At 45.2% G+C, this 18,415-nt stretch overlaps 1 protein-coding gene across 4 annotated transcripts in view; it reads right to left on the reverse strand.

Moving 5' to 3' along the window:
- Window positions 1-18,415, reverse strand: part of MYO5B (myosin VB) — a 143,753-nt gene that overhangs the window by 51,869 nt on the left and 73,469 nt on the right. For all 4 annotated transcript variants that reach the window (XM_031507268.3, XM_031507269.3, XM_085566994.1 and 1 more), the window contains exons 13-17: window positions 16,711-16,833; window positions 15,411-15,494; window positions 10,266-10,415; window positions 9,557-9,654; window positions 4,998-5,084 (exon numbers count right to left, since the gene is read on the reverse strand). In XM_031507268.3, the coding sequence (XP_031363128.2) occupies window positions 4,998-5,084; window positions 9,557-9,654; window positions 10,266-10,415; window positions 15,411-15,494; window positions 16,711-16,833 (542 nt within the window). The remainder of the gene's footprint in view (window positions 1-4,997; window positions 5,085-9,556; window positions 9,655-10,265; window positions 10,416-15,410; window positions 15,495-16,710; window positions 16,834-18,415) is intronic.

Genomic DNA, 18,415 nt, shown 5'->3' on the forward strand with positions numbered 1-18,415 from the left:
TATTATCAAGTATTAAGATCCAGATAAGTGATGCAGAGAAAAGAGATGGAACCAGGGGACTTTTATACCTGCGGAACTGAGAAGCAGGAAGGAGGAGGCACAAAGGACTGGGCAGATGCTGCTCAAACTGAGATCAAGGCGACCTCAAAAAGCTGAATTTTGCTTTGATGTCAGCACAGGTCACTAAGGGGAAAAGGCAATAAAGGGAAGGGAAGGATGCAGGAAAGTAACTTGTGCCTGTGGAAAAAACCCTCCTTGGGCTCAAGCAGCAAGGAGGATGGTTGGCTGAGAGCCTGAGACTTGGTCCTCCCAGCAAAGTCTTTGTCACCTAGAGGAAACAGAGGGAATAAGATACAGCACACACCACACATGAATTAATCTCTTTTTCTGTAGTTTAAGCAACCATATTTGGATGTTTCACACAAAAATGCAGCCAGGTGCAAAGCAAAGGGGCTGCTCCTGTCCAAAATTGAGGGGCTATGAACCTGAGCAGAGCCAGCTGCATTTATTACAATGTCATATTGAAGGGAGAGTGTGGGTAGGAAACTGGGGTTGACATTCTAAGGAAGCTTCCAAAGAGCATCTTTCCAAGCATCAACAACTGCCCAAAATATCCACAACCCATTGTTTCAGCAATGTTATGCCAGCTGCACTGAGTGAACAGCTGAAAGCAGTGTAATAGATCAAAAAAGCTTCAAACTCTTAACCATAATATGATTTCTTTTGATACCCTAAAATAACTGAACATGAAATGCTTCCACTCAGAGTAAACAGATTCACCCAAGGCCATCCCAGGTCCTGAGAAAACTCAGTTTTGTGTAAGAAATCCTGACAGCACCACAAGGCACCCTCCCCTGAAAGGGTCAATATATTAAGCAGGAAGGAACTGGATGATATTGATCTTTCCAGAGGAGTCAGAATATATCTGGAAGGGTGCAGGTTCAATCGCAGAGCCAAGATTTGACATGAAATTATTTCAGAAGCTGCAGTTCCCAGAAAAAATTTCGCTCAGTCTTGTTTACTGCAGCAGAACAGATTTGCCTTTCAATTAGCTCTAAAACATGCAGGCTGGCTTAGCTTGAAATTAGCTGTAATATATTCAAAGAGAAAAATGAGGGGGGGAAAGCCCCTCCATTTACATATTACACCTTTGCTGGGTGTGGGCAAACAGAACTGTTGGTAGCCAAAGCAATTTATAGGTCTTGTTATCCTGAAATGACAGCCAGACAGCTAAAGGCACATTCTACAAAAAAAAAAAAAAAAAAAAAATGTATCCAAGGATGTTCGTGATAGTTTTCAATTATAAATGTTTAATATTTATAGTGTTTAGCAGCTGGGATTTCACACGGAATTGATACAAAATTGCTGAATCTGACAGTGAGCTCCAGCAGCCAGAGTTAGAAGCCAAATGCCAAGGATACTTAAACTGTAAATACATAACAGCTACAGAGAGGATAATTGAGAGAGAACTGCAGTGATGAGGCAATTCAGAGTGATGGCATGGTGGGAGACCACTGCTGCTGGACCACTGACTGGAAACCACCATAACCAGCAGGGAAAAAAAATGTTCAGTTTTCATAGAACCGACTTAAAAACTTGTTTTAAAGAGTTATTTTGCTATTCGTGGAGATCTGCACCAATTAGTTCTCTACAGACTCATCTCTGTGCAGCCAGTTTCTGTAAGTAAGATGAATGGTTTTACAGCACAGAGACATCTTCCACACTTTACCCAGGGAAGCTGATGATAGATTTTCTACCTACACACCTCAGACACTCCATTCATCACAGTCATTTATGTACATGCTAACAGATAGAGATTTCTTAACTGCTGAGTAACATTTCAAAGCAAATGATACATTTTCAATTTATTTCAGACACAGCCAGAGCGCAGCCTACCATGGAAATGGTAAAATAAACCCAGGAACACCCTTAGTGGGGAGGCTAAGGCTTCAGATTTCTGTGACTTACACAGTTTGAACAACCACCACTTGTATTAAAAATTATTTCTTTTTTTAGACGTAAAAAAGTATTAAGGACTCAAAACACTGAACTCTTCAGTAGCAGGTAGTTTTATCCAGAGATCTCTGACTCAAAGCCACATCACCCTCAGAAAGTTACTCTAGTGACAGCATGCTGGAATATATTTAGGGGTAAACAGGATGCAAACAAGAGTTTTTCTATTGCTTCTGGATAAAATTTACCTAGAGATAAACAAATTTGGAAATTCTCTGTTTCTTTACGGGTAAATTACTTACACCCAAGAGAAGCAAAAGTCACCAAGATCAAGTTTTCTGGCATTATTTTAAAGTATTCCAAATTTAGAGCCTTTACAAGAGGTTTAAATTTAAAGCAATGATTTTCCTTTTTGGTTTTATCCTTAATCAAGCAATAAAAACTCAAAATATACTTGTCAACTTGTCTCAAAATGTAAGGAAATACAGAGGAATAATCAATGCTCACTGTGATGAAAACTCAGAGAGACCACATGTAAAATTGCAGAAAGAACTAAAAACTTTGTTACTTTTCCTATAAAACAAGATCCTGTGAAAGCATCTTTTTCCAAGATGGTCTGTAAAGTCATTTTAAATACACAGATCATTCACAATCTTTCAATGACAGTCCAGCTCCTGGGTCTGGATTTTCAAGATTGTCATTTTCTGAGTAAGGAAGGTGAAGAACCACCAGGCAAAAAGTGAGTATTCTATTTGGTGCAGAGCTGTTCCCATATACAATTATATCCTAGAAATATTAAAATACACAAAGATCTGTCCTTCAGGAATCACAAACTTTGGAGAAGGGCACTCTGAAAGGCTGAAATAGCTTTTTGCACCCTTTTTTTTCTGTCCCTGGAGAAAGAACAAGACCTGACAAGTTGCAGTGATGGAAGAGTTCTGTATTCTTAGTGTCCTGGGAGAAGATCTCACAACCAAAAGCATGCAAGCAGAGCTGAGAACATCACTTTTTAGTTTGTCAGGGTGGAGAGGTCCTTGCACTGGTCAATTCTTTGCTGTCAATAGATCCTGGCTGGTCTCCAGATGCTGCAATAATTTCTCCCCTCTGTTCCCCCTCCCCAGTTATTAATTTTACGTTGATTTTAGTGCTGCAGGGTATAAACTACAGTTAAATGAGCAGAAATGGAAAAACGCTACAAATCTGTAGGATAATTTTGAATGGAGAGGAACGGGGTATCAGTGCAGCCATGATGAGACCAGAACAAGCCCCACAAAACACACAACGCTCAGGTCAGAGCTGCCCAAACTCTCCCAGGACCCACCATGGCAGAGCTGGGGCCCAGACTGCACTGGGAAATGTGACTGCTTGCTCGGAGAGCAAAGAACTGCATTTCTCTGGCCTTTTCCACGTGAAAAAACCCCAGATTTTTCATTGTTTCAGGGCTTTTACTACAAGAGATTGATGGATTTGGTCTGGCAACAAAGCTGGTAGTAAAAGGCAGCCCATGGGCTGGAAATTTTGATACCCCACCATGGCTTAGGGATCATGTAATGAAGAAGCATCTTTTCACTGGCTACACCCATAGAAGCCTTCAAGACTTCAGAGATGAGAGCCAAAGGTGATGCTGGATCTTCTAATAGAGTCAGAGTGCCAGCATGAGGTCACAGATCTTTACCCTCCCACACTGGCAGAGGACAGAGAGAAACTGGGTGCCATGAGTTTTCTCCTTTTCTTCTTCTGTTTTCCCTTCTTCTTCTTTAAGTAGCTGAACTCAGCTGGTCAGGGAGGACCCCATCACCAGCTGTGGCCTCCCACAGAGGTCACTGGCCAGCAGAGGTGAAGGTCACTGGCCAACCTGCAGCTGCTGCCCTCGCCTGCCAGGAACCCTCTGCAGCTTTTCAGGAGGTGAGAGCAGCACCCTCCTCCCCAAAATCCAGGACAGGGAGTTTCTCATGGTGTTCCACATCACGCTTGGCCAACACTTCACTGAGCATATTTATAACTTCTTTGTTCCGTATAAAGAGGCTGATGGCTTTGCTGACATTAACACAAAGCTGCTTGGCACTAAAATGCAATTGATGCATTTTTAGAATTATTTGCCCTTGTCATCTTCAGGACTTATGTATGGTCTGTGTTTTCTGATTTATTAGGCTTTAAAAACCTCTTTTGAATTTTATATCTCAATCAGCAGGAGCCACACCACCCGTAACCCTCCTTTTTACAATGAAAGAGTTTGAAGCCTAGGATGCTCTGGATGTGCGGTGTGAAAGTCTAAAACAATAATTTACAACCCTTATTTTCTTTCTCTGCAAGTAGAATCAAAACTTCTTTTTGGCTGAAATGAGGATTGCAGCAGATTTCTGAAGCCGGGGAAAAAAACAAAAAAAAAAAAAACCAAAACATAAAACAAACAAACAAACAAAAAAAAAGACCAAAGAAAAGCAAATTAAACAGTGGAAGGGGCTTCAAGCAAACAGTGAAGGGCTTTAGGGAGTGCTTGCTTCCAGAACTGTTGTTTTGTTATTTGATGTCCACCTAGGTACAACATCCAAGCTGGAATCCTTTATCTGACATGCATCAGGTTTTTCAGAGGTTTCATGAGAGCAAATTACCTCTCAGGACCAAATTGAAAGCACCAGCTGGAACCCTGGACTCTCTCACACTGACACTCTGTCATGCCCACTCTGCAGCTCTTTGCTTGGTAATGAATCTCTTTGACTTGAAGAACCCAGAACATAATGGGAGTTTGGCAAAATATAGCAAAAAAAAAAAAAACAAAAAGCAGAAAATTTATTTTGGATATAACCAAACCTAAATAAACATTGTCCTGAGAACACAAGAGTTTTCTTCTTCCTCCCTCATCCCAGAAGGGTTTGGTCTGGAAGGGTCTTTAAAGGTCACCCAGTGCCACTGCTGCCATGGGCAGGGACACTTTCCACTGTCCCAGGCTGCTCCAAGCCCTGTCCTACCTGGCCCTGGGTACAATGAACCTGCTGAGTAAACGACAGGAGCAGCACAACCCCAGGGAATTCCCAGCCCAGCACCTGGATGGGAAGCCAGCTGCACTGATCCGGATGGTCTCCAGCACTCCACAGGCTCTCAGCTGCTGCACTGCTCTCTTGGGATCAAACCTGCAATTAGATTCAGGAGAGGTGTTAGCACGCAGTGAAAGAGAGCCCGCAGCCCCCTCAGACCTCAGGATAGCCCGTGCCTGGCTTTGAGAACAGCCTGCACAGATGTCACACCTTTCCTGTCACAAAGGTCTGATTTTCAGGTTGCCTGAAATCTTGCTACCACCCTGCTATCAGTGCCAGGGTATTCTTGAGATAAGATGACCACCTGATGACCACATTAGCCAGAATTTACCTGGCTTCATAAAGCAGTACAATCACAATAAATAAGGGAACAGGCTACCCCACCACATGCTGTCTGGTGAACCAGCTATCAGGGCAAAAACATATTTACAGAAATCAAATTCAACAGCAAAATAACTCTGTTATATTCAATTCCATACCAAAACCAGGTAATTAACAGGTCCCACAAGTTTCTAGACTAAGTTTTCCAAGAACAGTGGTGGTCGTGTTCCAGACTAATGACTTTGTGCACACTGTATGGAAATTCAAGGTGTTTCTGCTCTCCTCCTTAAAGCTTGCATCATCCCTTACCACTAGCAACTCATTTCCATCAGCAATTTGTGCCAAAAAAACTCATGGCAGCTTCCAGCTGAATATTTGGGCAGTGCTTCCTGTGGTTTCTGGCAAAAACTCACTCCCAGATCAGACCATCCTTGCACAGAATGAGTTCAGGTACCAGCATCCCCCAAGGCTGCTCCCTCCTTCCACCCTGACTCTGAATGCACACAAAGATTCCAGCTCTGGAAGGCACTGGAAAAGTCCCTGCATCAAGCTCAGACTGACATGATGCAGATGTCCATAGCTGTGTGAGGCTTCCAGAACAAAGCCTCTCATATAATGCCAGTTTTTTCTCTTTTTGAAAGCCCAAAATATTTACACCTGCAAGTCAAGATTACATGAATAATTCTGCCTGCTCTCTGGTCTCTGTACAAAAGCAGCATGAAAAATAGTCTTCTTCTTCTCTCTCTGTGCTTTTTTTAATTCCCTGGACCTGTCAAGTCTACAAGCAAGTTATTCACTGCAACACCACCGACACTGTGCAGGGTGAAAAATCAGTCTGGGCTGTCACTCACTTCAAGGAAGAACCCACAAGGGTGCAATTTCCATAACAATAAATAATAAACAGGAGTGGCAGATCAACAGGTAAGCGTCAGCCCTGGAAGATCCCAGGGCAATCTCTCTGGTATCCAAGGGAAACTGCAAAGCAGCAAAGCCCTTTTTAGTGGGGGTGAAATGGAGTCACCAGAGAGGCCACAGTCATCTACCAGCAACAGCTCCAGCTATGGGCTAATGCTGAAATAAAGACCTTAAAAGTAGGAAAATTATTATTGCAAACTCCTTTTCCTTTCCATGGCAGGTAGAAGCACCTGGCAGGTTGCTTTTGGCCTGGAAACCCAAGTCAAAGATCCCAAACCCTGCCTAAAACAGAATCTAAAAGGAAAACTGACAGAGGAACAACCTGAAGTCAAGCATTCCCCTTGCACATCTCTCTTCAGAAGTCTTCTCCAGCAGGAATTAACCTCAGACCCAACCTGCAGTCAGATGTAGCAGACTTCCCTGTGTGGTGCCAAGGTGTCCCAGGATGGGAGCCTAACACCCTCCAGCCCCATTACAGACCTTATCTTTTCAGCAAGTTGTGAAGTAGGAATGCAGGCACCTGAGGAACTCTCCCAACCCCAATGTTCAAAAGGGGAGCAGTGAAAGCTGGGACAGCTATGGGGGCAGATCCATATCCTGGGGTTTATCCAGTCAAAACTGACAGAAACCTCCACAGATGGAGGCTGAACAACCTCTCAGGGCAGAGATCTGCTCCACCGACAGGCTGTCCTCAGGGAGAGAAAAAACAGGATTACTTATCTCCAGTCAGAACCTCCCGTGTCAATTTGGGGCTGTTGTCTCCTTCCTCCCACTGCCCAGAGCATGGTTTTCTCCTCATAGCAGCCCCTCTAAGTACTGAAGGGCTGCCATTACATCCATCCCGTTCTCCAGGGTAAGCATCTCATTTCAGTAAAAACATCATGCTCTTGTGAGCTAAAAAATGTTATCTTCTAGAAAGACAAAACTTACTTTCTCACTGAACAACAAACATAACATGGAGTATTCTGCATGCTACAGACAATTGGGTGCTAACATGCAGCAATGCTGATGATGTTTCACTTCACAAATGTTTCCCAGCATTATGGATTTTCCAGCATGTGTCTCTAGATTCCACTTTTACACATAAAAAAATAGAGCAAGTCCAACAAGGAGCAGCTGAGGGAGCTGGGAAGGGGCTGAGCCTGGAGCAAAGGAGGCTCAGGGGGACCTTGTGGCTCTCACAGCTCCTGACAGGAGGGGACAGCCGGGGGGTCGGGCTCTGCTCCAGGAACAGGGACAGGAGGAGAGGGAACGGCCCCAGGCTGGGCCAGGGAAGGCTCAGGGTGGAACCAGCAGGAATTTCCCCATGGAAAGGGGCTCAGGAACTGGAACTGCCCAGGGAGGTTTGGAGTGCCCATCCCTGGAGTGTCCAAGGAGGGTCTGGACGTGCCACTCAGTGCTCTGGGATGGTGACACAGTGGGGATTGGACACAGCTTGGACTCCATGATCCTGGAGCACTTTTCCAGCCTCAGTGCTCCTGGGATTCTGTGACTTTAGTTGAGCCAGACTAAGGATACAAAATCCTCAAGCTGGTGGCAGCAAGACCAACCTTGGCCATGATCCCCAGGTGACAATGCCAATTAAACAATCCATGAGGGGTGAGGGGGGAGAGTCTCCTGCAGAACTACCCACAGGAGACACCTGAACCTCCTGTGGATGAGGATGCAACCCCATCACCAGAGCCTAAAGCAACCTCCTCCAGAACCATCCTTGTGTCTATTTTGGTCTGTCAGTTGTTCCCAAAATCCTGAGCTTAGACATTCACCAGCAGCAGCATCACACTGGGCAGAGCCATCACTTGGACTAGGAGCAGGCACTGGCAGAATTATCCTCCTGGTGCTTGCTACCCATAATATCTCAGGGATACAACTGAGTTCATTCAATTACTGCCCCCTGAAAACCAGGAGCTTGCACATCCATGGAATTATATTAAATGTATCCTGAGGACCACATGAAAAACTGAATTTGAAAGTTCAAAGGCAGAGAAGTGAAGAGGGGTGAGCTGAAAGGAGAGCCAAGCAGGGACATGGAGCCTTGGAAAGACCCATAGAAAGATGAAGCCACTTCACCACCCAGAGCACCCACCACACTGTCACTACAGCAAGTGAGAGAATAATTTTGTGCTTCATCTAAAGAAAACAGTCAATCACACAGTGTAATCCTGAATTTCATTTAATGAACACCCCCTGCAAAATCCAAGAGGAAACCAAGGCCTGAGCATGTCCAGTACCTACAGGATGGTGTGTGAAACAGATCAGCAGAGCACAGGAACACAGATCCCACCACAGACAGCCTTCTCCAGGGCTGCTAGCTACTCATCAAAGGAATCAGGTAAATAGAAACCAGTTTCTCAATGTCTTGCAATGATGAATGCCCCTCACTTTGCTGTTTGCAGAGTCAAGCCAGGAAGCCTCCTGGTGGATACATCTCCCCCAGCACATCACGACCAAGGGTGAGTCTGTTTAGAGAAGCTTTGCCTTCCTTCCAGGACACTGTTGGAGCTGTCTCTGCACTCCTAAATCGCTCTGTGCTCACTGGGAGCACTCAGCCTGCATCAGATCAGCTGGAGGGAAATGCCTCCCTGCTGCTGGATTACATTCACAGCCTTCTTCCTTAAAGGTCACCACCTGCACTTGATGCACTTTGAGAACATCACATCTGTAAGGTCCCTGCATACCAATGGCCAAGCTTTCCTGGAGTTACAGGGAAGAAAACTGGGCACAAATCCATGACCAAGAGGTCAAACAGGGATAACAACTACCTGCTCACAGTGTTTGCTGCTTGTGATAGGTCTCTGAACTATGGACAAAGATCAGGACTGGCCTTTTGCTTCAGCTGCTCACCTGCCTGAAGTTGATACAAGCCACGTCTTTACTTTTTCTGCATTTATTTTGGAAGCACCAAGATATTTCTGTTCATTTTGCAAGCCCACTATTTATCTCTTCTTTTTAATTTCATTTTCTTTTCACTGTTTGGAACTACAGTTATTTAAATCAAAGCAAGTCTAAGATGAAAACTGCACGAAGCAAAAGATGCTCAAGGATCTATATAGCAAGGATCTATAAATTATTTTTCCTGCAAAAGCAAGGATGCTCAAGGATCTGTGTAGCAAGGATCTATAAATTATTAGAACCTGAATTAGTCTTCATTTCAGAGGCACAAACCCCACATGCTGAAACCCAAAAAGGTGACTCCAGCAACCCACGTAGACTTTCCAGTTACAGGAACAACATTAAAAGGAGGGGCCAAGATCTTGAGCAGGAGGAAGAGCCCAAAGCACGCCCTGCTGCCATGCAGCTGAACACATCTGCTCACGGGCAGGGCCACTTACTTGAAGGGGAGTTTCTCGTCGTTGGGCTTGATGCAGCGCACGTAGTGCGGGGTGGTGGTGTTCAGGGTCTCCATCAGCAGCTGCAGGGAGTTGCGGAACTGAAAGACAAAACCACCCACCTGGAGGAGGCACGAAGGAGCTGTGACCCCGCAGCCCCAGCCAGCAGGTGCCACGGGCCACCCGTGGGTGTCACACAGCGTGAACCTCCCCATGGGCCCAGCACAGGCAGGGAGAATTCAGAGAGAATTCACTGGGGGGTTGAGGGCTTCCAGCTCAAAGACTCATGAGCAATGAAGCTTGGGACTCTGCCCAGTTGGGTCTTTGAAACATCTCCAAGGATGGAGACAGCACAACTTCTCTGTGCCCCTGCTGAACTTTTTGACTGCCCTCAGGGGGAAAAAATGTTCCTTTTCTGAAGCTGTTTCAGTATCAGGGCTTCACAGTATATTGGGACACTGTCCAGTGAATCCCAGAGTGGCCTCCACCCTCCCCAGACCATGTCTCAGCTGCTTTCAGCCAAGACTACTCATGCCTGCTGTTCCAGAGACACCACTAGAAGTCATCCAAAGAGAACAGCTGAACACAGAGATCCTGGGAAAGTCTCTTTCCACCCCCAACATCTTTTTATTTACCTCTGCTTCAAATTGAAGCAACCAGATGTTAAACTGGATTGCTCTGTCATCACTGACTCACTCAGACCTCACATTACCTGGTGCCCCACTGTTTTCCTGTGCTCCTTGTTGGCAGCTTTGAAGGCTGGTTTTGCAGAGCGCACGTTGATCCAGGGTGCTCTCTTTGGCATGGCAGAGGCGGGCACGGCGTCCTTCTCCTCCTGGAATAAGTCTGCTACCATCTGATACTGAAACAAAGCCAACACTTGAGCACCACTGACCCTGCTCACTGGGGAATGAGCCCACCCAAATCCCATTGCTCAGGTCATTTTGCACCCATCCTCATCCTGGAAAGGGAAAAAGGGCAAGGAAGTGAAAGCAAGAAGAGTTGTCTACATAAACCCCATCAGCAGGGCAGCTGAGCATTCTGTGCTGCAGGTCATGAAACCTTGAAACGTGCACATTAAATCAAGTGAGCCTAAAAAGAGAAAGAGGCTGGATTGCTAAGGTCTTGCCAAGGCACAAAACCTCCTGAACAGGAGGTGACTCTTGTTCCCAAGGCTTTGTTTCAGGCTCTTTACCCAGCCCTGCCCCAACAGGGATGCTGCCTGAACAGCACATGTCTCAGGAACAGGATCTCCTGTGAGGACAGGCAGCAGCCAGGCCCCACCACAGCCCCAGAGACACCCTTGCTTTTCAACAAATTAAGGGATACAAACGCCTCCTCCCTAATTACCCACCTTTCATGGCAGCACCACCATCCCACAACCCTGGAAGAACCACATCTAGCTCAACAGATCCCTCATCTTGGTATTTCTGGCAAGCCAGCAGCAACATTTACTCTTCATAAACAAGAGGTGAACTGGCAAAGGCAGTGAATGCCTTTTTTTTTTTAAATTATTATTTAGGGAACAGGATATTTAGATTTATGTTAAGCTGGGGAACCTGAATATTAAGTAAGCCACCATAGATCTGGTCTGGTTAGCAAGGCTGTTGAATTTTCACATCTTGAATCCATCCACACTCCCACACTGGCTACTGCCACAGCTGCATTTACAAAGAGGAAATCCCTAAATGTAAAAAAACCCTCTCTGTCAGCAGGTGGGATGTCATGTATCACCAGCTGAGCTGGGCTCCTGCCTGGTGACACTGCCAAAGCACCCTCAATGCCTCCCAGCAGCACAGATGCTGCAGCACCTGAGGGAGAAAACCACATTCCCCACATCCATGGCACACCATGCCCAGCACATCCACCCCAAAACCACCAGGACAAGGCAGTGGCAGCTGCCTAGCACTCTTGCCCCCACCTCGAGCTCCTCCAAAAGCCCAGTCTGGTTGTATTTCAATTTAAGATCCCAGGAAGAGTGCTGTGGTTTACCACTTTTTAGACATAGACAGACAGCCCTGTGCCGTGAAGGGCTGCCTGGCTCTCTGCCACGTCTCTGGGCTGAGACAGGAACATGCCAGCCCTGTTCTGTGGGATGTTCTCACAGCTTGTTAGGACAGCAGCCTCAACACCACTGTGGGACGAAAATTATTTGCATGACATGAGCAAATTTCTTGCAGGCTCCACAACAGCGCCAGCTAAGTATCTGCTTCACTCAGCTTTCACTGCTCTCTCTGCAGCTCACTCAATTCCTACCACAATAAAGGCTCTCTCCTTCTTCACCTGACCCTCTATCCCTAAAAAAGACATCCTGACAGTCGTTGTGGATGACACATCACCATCTGGGATGCTCTGACTCCTGCAAGCACGGGAGGTATGGATGACACATGTATTGATGAAGATATCCAACATAGGCTCTGCATTACTTCCTCACACCTGGCAATATGGTAAAACCTCTGGATGTAATTTGGTGTTTCAAAATATCTTCTCAACACAGCTGGAGTGCCACTGATCCCTCCATCCACTTGCTATTAATAACAGCAGTGCTTGCTCCTGAGCAAGCGCTGTAGAAGTATTTCAGAGCCAAGCTCTCAGCTTGCACGATGCAAACCTGGTGGAAATGGGACCATCTCCAGCAGGAACCATTCCTGCTGGTTCTGGGGCAAAAGCAGAGGGACAGATCTCTCCTCTCCAGCTGACAGAGTCAAAACCACTGGTGCATTATTTGTAATTACAGAGAACTGGAAAAGGCAACTTTCACAGCATGCATGCCCATATGCTTTCCATCAGCATTCAAATCATTTACCTTTATTCAAAGAACAGCTCTCAACTGTTTTAGCTGACCAGCGCTTACAGAACTAATTAAACGCTTTATAAAGTATCTTTCACCATCTTGTTGATGGCAGTAATTGCATTCTAATTAGCAGAAGGCAGTCCTGCTTTGGTGGGAGTGCTCTGTCAGCGATGGCTTGCTGACAGGGAGGTGCTCAGGTCCTTGCTGTGTTAAATTCAGTGCTCCCCCTTCCCCTCTGTGCTGCTTTAGTGGGAATGCAAAGAAGAGTGCAGGGAATACTGTGTGCCAGCCCAATCCTGAGGACAAGACAAAGTCCTCGCAGCACAGCCCTCTGCAGCACAAATCTGAGCTTTATTTAAATGTACACATATGAGTAACAGACTCAGCACTGCCACTGCTGCTTTTGCTGCTTCAGAGAGACCAGGTCGCCTTTCACAATAAAATAAAATTGGTTTTAATTGTTTATGGCCCTGGAGGGCAAATGGCAGGCAAGAGGTAAAAGTACCAGGGTAACAACCTGCTGGCAAACAGGGGTTAGGGGCAGCAAGAGCAGATCATCCAGTGTTGAAGGATTTGGGAGAGGAATGTGACGATGCTCCTGCTGCTCTTCTTCTGCACGGGATCAGCACAGGCTGATAAAAACCACTGCTCCCATGTTGTTAGGGGAATGGATTAAAGGCAGAAATTCAACAAACTGTCTCCCAAAAGTTCTCAGACTCAAGTGTATTTCAGCATGTTTTGGGCTGGGTCAGTGCAGCTGTGGCTGCCTTCCCTGAAGTATCCAAGGCCATGTTGGATAGGGCTTGGAGGAACCTGGGATACTGGAGGGGAAGGGGTGGCACTGGATGGGATTTAAGATTTTAAACAAAAATCGAGCTTGCTCTGATATTATATTGTGGTCCCTATATATGACAAGAGAGACTTTATTTTATATCTGTGTTTTTAGGGAATGATTTCCAGGTTCTCCACCACTCTACAGCACACTACTCCAGTAAGTTACAATCTCTCCTCTACACCAAACAGCAAAACAGAAATCTTTATCAGACACTGCCAGTTCTGCAGCACTGATTCCAACAGCAAGTTCAGCACTGGCTAAATAATTAATCATACAGCATCAACTATTCCTGGAGGTTACCTGGCATTTCTAATGAGCTCTAATCATGCCCAGTTTTTCACTAGGAAGCTTCCTGAACATGCAGAGCTCTTGATTTTGGCATTTTTATTAAAGCCCAGCTTCACAGTCATTAATTTCACAACTACTCCCATGGATGAGAAAATTGCTCATCTTGCCATCTTCACATGAATTCCTTGCTGTGAAACAGGCCAAGCCACTGACAACACTTTAATAATTTCCCATTCTCATCTCTTCCAACTTTGACAGGAACAAACTCCTCCTAAAAAAAATGTTTCCTCCACCTCCCTTCATCCCACTCCTTATTCAAGGTGGCATTTAGAAGGTCACAGCCAGAAGCAAACCCAAGAGTGTCACAAAGAGAAGTAAGAATATGACACATACTTGCTTGCAACACGCAGGGGGCCTTCAAAATTTGTAGTGTTAAAAAAAAACAAACAATAAAATAAACTGAACATGATGGCCTATTCTGTGGAAGGCTTTGAAATGCTTTGGAGGAAAGCAGATGCACTCCTTCCTTAAACCACACACCAGGTTTGGAGCAACAATGGTGCCCCAGAGTCCCACAGCCTGGATTTTGGCTGCTGGATGATGAGTTGGACTTCGCAGGGCTGCATTTTCACACTAACTGCTTAATAAAAGCTGCCCCTGGGACAGATGAAGTTGTTTATATTTTCAGTTCATTAATTGACAATGAAAGACTCAAGGCTGCGGGGAAGAACTTTTGGTCTGGTTTTGAAACAACAAGGATCTGAAATGCCTTAGCTGTCTGTGCTATTGACACTTTTAAGCCAACTTACCCAAATGCCCATAGAAAGCAGGCATGGTACTGGAAGCCAGTGTAAAATCTACTCAATTTTTTTAGAAAACTGCAAAATCTCCAGCTTGAAGTCCATGGTCAAATGCTCATTTACTGCAGCATGACCCACTCCAAAGCCTTCAGAGCCCCACAGCTCTTCTATTTCCAACATCCCACCAAATCCGCAGCCCACAGGAAATTTTGAACAGCAAGAGCCAAACAAAAGAGCCTGGCATTCAAAGGCAGTCAATATATCCCTGCTGGCACTTGGTGCAATGAGATGTTGACAAGTTGTTTGTACAACACTTGGGAAGGTACAAAACCACCTTGTAAAAGACAAGTGACATCAAGGGTGATCATTAGTACCTGTTAATTTGTTAAAGTTACACATTGGCAGTGGCGCAAAACAGCTCCACAGCAGCTGGAGTATCTCAGAGTTCCTGTTATCTTTCCAGCATTACGTATTAACTCTGTTTTTGCACAGTAATTATTGAAGCAATTAGAAGTCTCAGGGACAAGTATGATGGATTACAGCTAAGAGGAACAGCTATTTTCACACAGAAGGGGAATAGGACCAGCAAGGCTACCCACAATGTACAAACTACACTGGTTTTAACCCCAGATCCCTGTTCTTTTGACCAGCCTGGTCTAGTGGAAGGTGTCCCATGGCAGTGGGCTGGGACAAAATGATCCCTAAATTCTCTTCCAGCCCAAACACTCCTGTGATTCTATGGGTGATGGGTGATTGGGTGATGGTTGGGGAGCTCCAAGCAAGAGCTAAGTGGGATTTACAGTGCCCAAAAACTACCTGTTCCTAATTTTGGCCCTTGGTGGCCAAAAAAAGAAGAGGATCAGCAGGTTCAGAAACTACTCCTGCAATGCATCTTGACAGGACACCAGCACCAGGGTGAAGGAAGGCAGTCAACCACCCACATCCACACATGGCTGAGACTGTAACCCCAAGCACCCTCCTCTCCCCAATTTTCCTTGCTCCACACCCCATTGGTTTGGCTCTTTGGTCACTCAGAGAGTGAGTGGTGGCTGAAGGCAGCTGCACGTTCACACCCTGAGCCAGGCGTGGCACAGCTCAGCTCCAACCCGGACAGCTGCCCTGACCCACTGCTCTTTTTACCTTGCTGGCCTTCAGGATGTTGATCTGCTCCTCGTAGACGGTGTCCCTGTTCTTCTCCAGAAACCCCTCGCTCTGGTACTCCACCTACCAGGACACAAAGGCAAGAAGCTCAGAGGGACAATCCCAAACACGCAGGGACAAGGTGCTCCCACCACCACTCCCCTGCTGTCAGAAGCTCACCCCAAAAACCTCAGAGGGAAAGGAACAACTGGAATTTAATGGTCACTTTTTATCAAAGTGAATCTGGGTGAAAGCAAAATCCTTACTGCAAACACAGATTGTTTCCTAGTCATTAAATTGCTGTGTATGGAAGCCAGGGGTAAAAAAAAAATGCAAGGATCATCAGTAATTCTACACGCTCTTTTGTTCACTCCTCAACTCCTTCTAAGTTAATCAATAAACTTCAAAATATGCCCTGCCTAAGTTTCTTGTAGGTCTCTTGGGTTTTGAAACTGCAGAGGGTTGAATTGCAAAGGAATTTTTAAGAAATAAATTTTAAAAATAGAGACAACAAAAGAAAATTTATCTTTTTTCACCTTAAAAAAAAAAGAAAAACTTTCTAAGAAATATTATTTATGAAGGATCCATATGCAAAACCAGCTGCCTATGGAAAGGTGAGTACCACCCTTTGCCATGGTAAGTGCCTCTGGCATCCAGGGCAAACCTGGTTAGGAGCAGCACCTAGGAGTAGGGCATCACAGCACCTGGAAGTTGTCCAGCTCCTCAGATACATCTTAAAAAGTTCCCTGGATTGATCTTTTAAAGTTTTTCCTAACATATGTGTGTTTGGGGTAACTTTTGAGCTTTTGAGATTCCTGTTTGCTGTGAATAACAGATGTCACATCAGGGCTTCAGTGAAGCTGGAGCCCATGGACAAGACCCCCGACCACCAGGCACTGGGATCTGGTTTAGTTTAGTGCCACAGTTGGTATCTTCTCCCTCAAAAATGTGGGATCAGGATCTGCCTGGGATCACCTCTCACCTCCTCCCTGCACTGTGCCTTGCTGACACTCACAGCTCCTGCTCTTCAAACACAAACACATTTCCTGCCAAGCTGCCCTCACAGAAACCCATTTCACCACAGCTTTGGGAAAGAGGATTTTTCCCTCCTCGAGAATCCACAACTCACAGCTCAGAGCCACAGCTCGGGGGCTGAAGCCCTTGGGTCTGATCCAGATTTGAGCAACTAAGCCACGACCACCACCCTCCAGGCACCGAGGAGCAGCTCACGGGGCTATCCACTGGTTTATTTTGCTGCAGGAGGCTTTGCTGTCCCTGCTGGGAGCTCCCTGCTGGGTACCTTGTCAGCGAAGTGCAGGATGATGAAGGAGGTGTTGGACATGCGTGGCTTCTGGAAGTGCTGGCTGGTGGCGTGGCGGTCGTACAACTTCTGCGCCCAGTTCTGGTCCGTGCCCTTGGGCACCTGCACGGGAACAAAGGGGACACTGCCAGGGCCAGGTGCTGCTCTGTGGTCACCTACTTTCATGACAAACACACCGAAACTGCGTTTCCAGCAAGGAACGCCCAAATCTTGGTTCCGTTCCGGCAGCCGGAACGGCTCTCGCAGGAAAAAAAAAAGGCAAAATAAACTGACAAAACAAACCAACCAAACAAACAAAAAAACAAACCCACCAAAAACCTACCCCAAAACAAAACTAAAAAGCACCCACAAACCCTGAAGCAAAACAAAAACAAAACCCCACAAACAAACAAAAACCAAGAGCCAACAAAACAAGCAAAATCAAACAAAAAACCAACAAAAACCCAAAACCTTCCCCCCCAAAAAAAACAAAACAAAAAAAGAAAATCCCAAAACAAAAAAAAGCATCCTCAAACCCTGAAACAAAACAAAACCAAAAACCCCCCACAAAAACAAAAACCAAAACAAACAAAACCAAACCAAAAACCAACAAAAAACCCCAAAATCTCCCCTTGCAAAAAACCCCAAAAAGTCCCAACAGAAACAAACCCAGAACCAAACCAAAAACCCCAAAGTGAAACAAAACCCCAAATACATACACACAAACACACAAGCCCCCAAATAACAACAAAAAAACCCCACTAATTAAAACAGAAATATTAAGGAAATATTTTTACATTTAAGATACATTAATGACTCAGGCATCAACATTATTTTTTAATGCTGTTTTAGGTGATGGAATAGTTTTCAGAAACTGCCACATGAGACCACATACATGATGCTCTGGTTTATATAACAGTGAAGTTGTTTCTCTTGTTGCCTGAGAGCCACCACCAATGGGCTTCATCCCCATCCCATGAACCACTGCTGAGCACTGCAGTGGCTGCACAAACACACACACACAGATGCTTTTTTTTTTTTAACAAATAAAAGGGATAACTGGATATTTAGGTTAGAAAAATAGATAGTTCAGAAGAAAAGTCTCTGTCAATATTTAAACTTAGATGGGACAAAGCCTGGAAACCACAGAAGAACCATGCAGGAACAGAGAGAGCTTTTGGTCATTCATCACGACTTTACATAGGCTTTTATAAGAGAAATGACAGAGGAAATAGGGACAGAGAACAGGAAGATGGAAAACACGAGACAGGTGAGGAATATTTCTTTATGCTGCTCTGAAACAGCCTTTGATTTCATGACAGCAAACCAAAACACACCAGAAGGGTTCTGAACACAGGGACAAGCATCTCCTGCCAATCCCTGTCATGAGGGTGAATTTAGTGCAGCAGCCACTCACACAGGCTGTGCTCTCCCACATTTGTTTATATTTTACAATTTTTAAGTTTAGCCAATTATGGATACACACAGAAATAACACAGGCTATATATAAATATTGAAAGGCACTTAGCTATGCAATTATATACATATTTTATTTATGCAAGGTAAGACTCACATGTTTATGGGGTTATATAAATGTAGATGTGCTTCTTTTCATGGGTTATATTTAATATTTGCATGCAAAAGCATCCTCTCTGGAGGTATCACTGGGTGCCTCCTGTGCAAGACTAAGCCACAGGTGCAGAGC

Source organism: Lonchura striata, chromosome Z, assembly GCF_050655825.1.
Source record: "Lonchura striata isolate lonStrDom1 chromosome Z, ASM5065582v1, whole genome shotgun sequence".
NCBI lineage: Eukaryota > Metazoa > Chordata > Aves > Passeriformes > Estrildidae > Lonchura > Lonchura striata.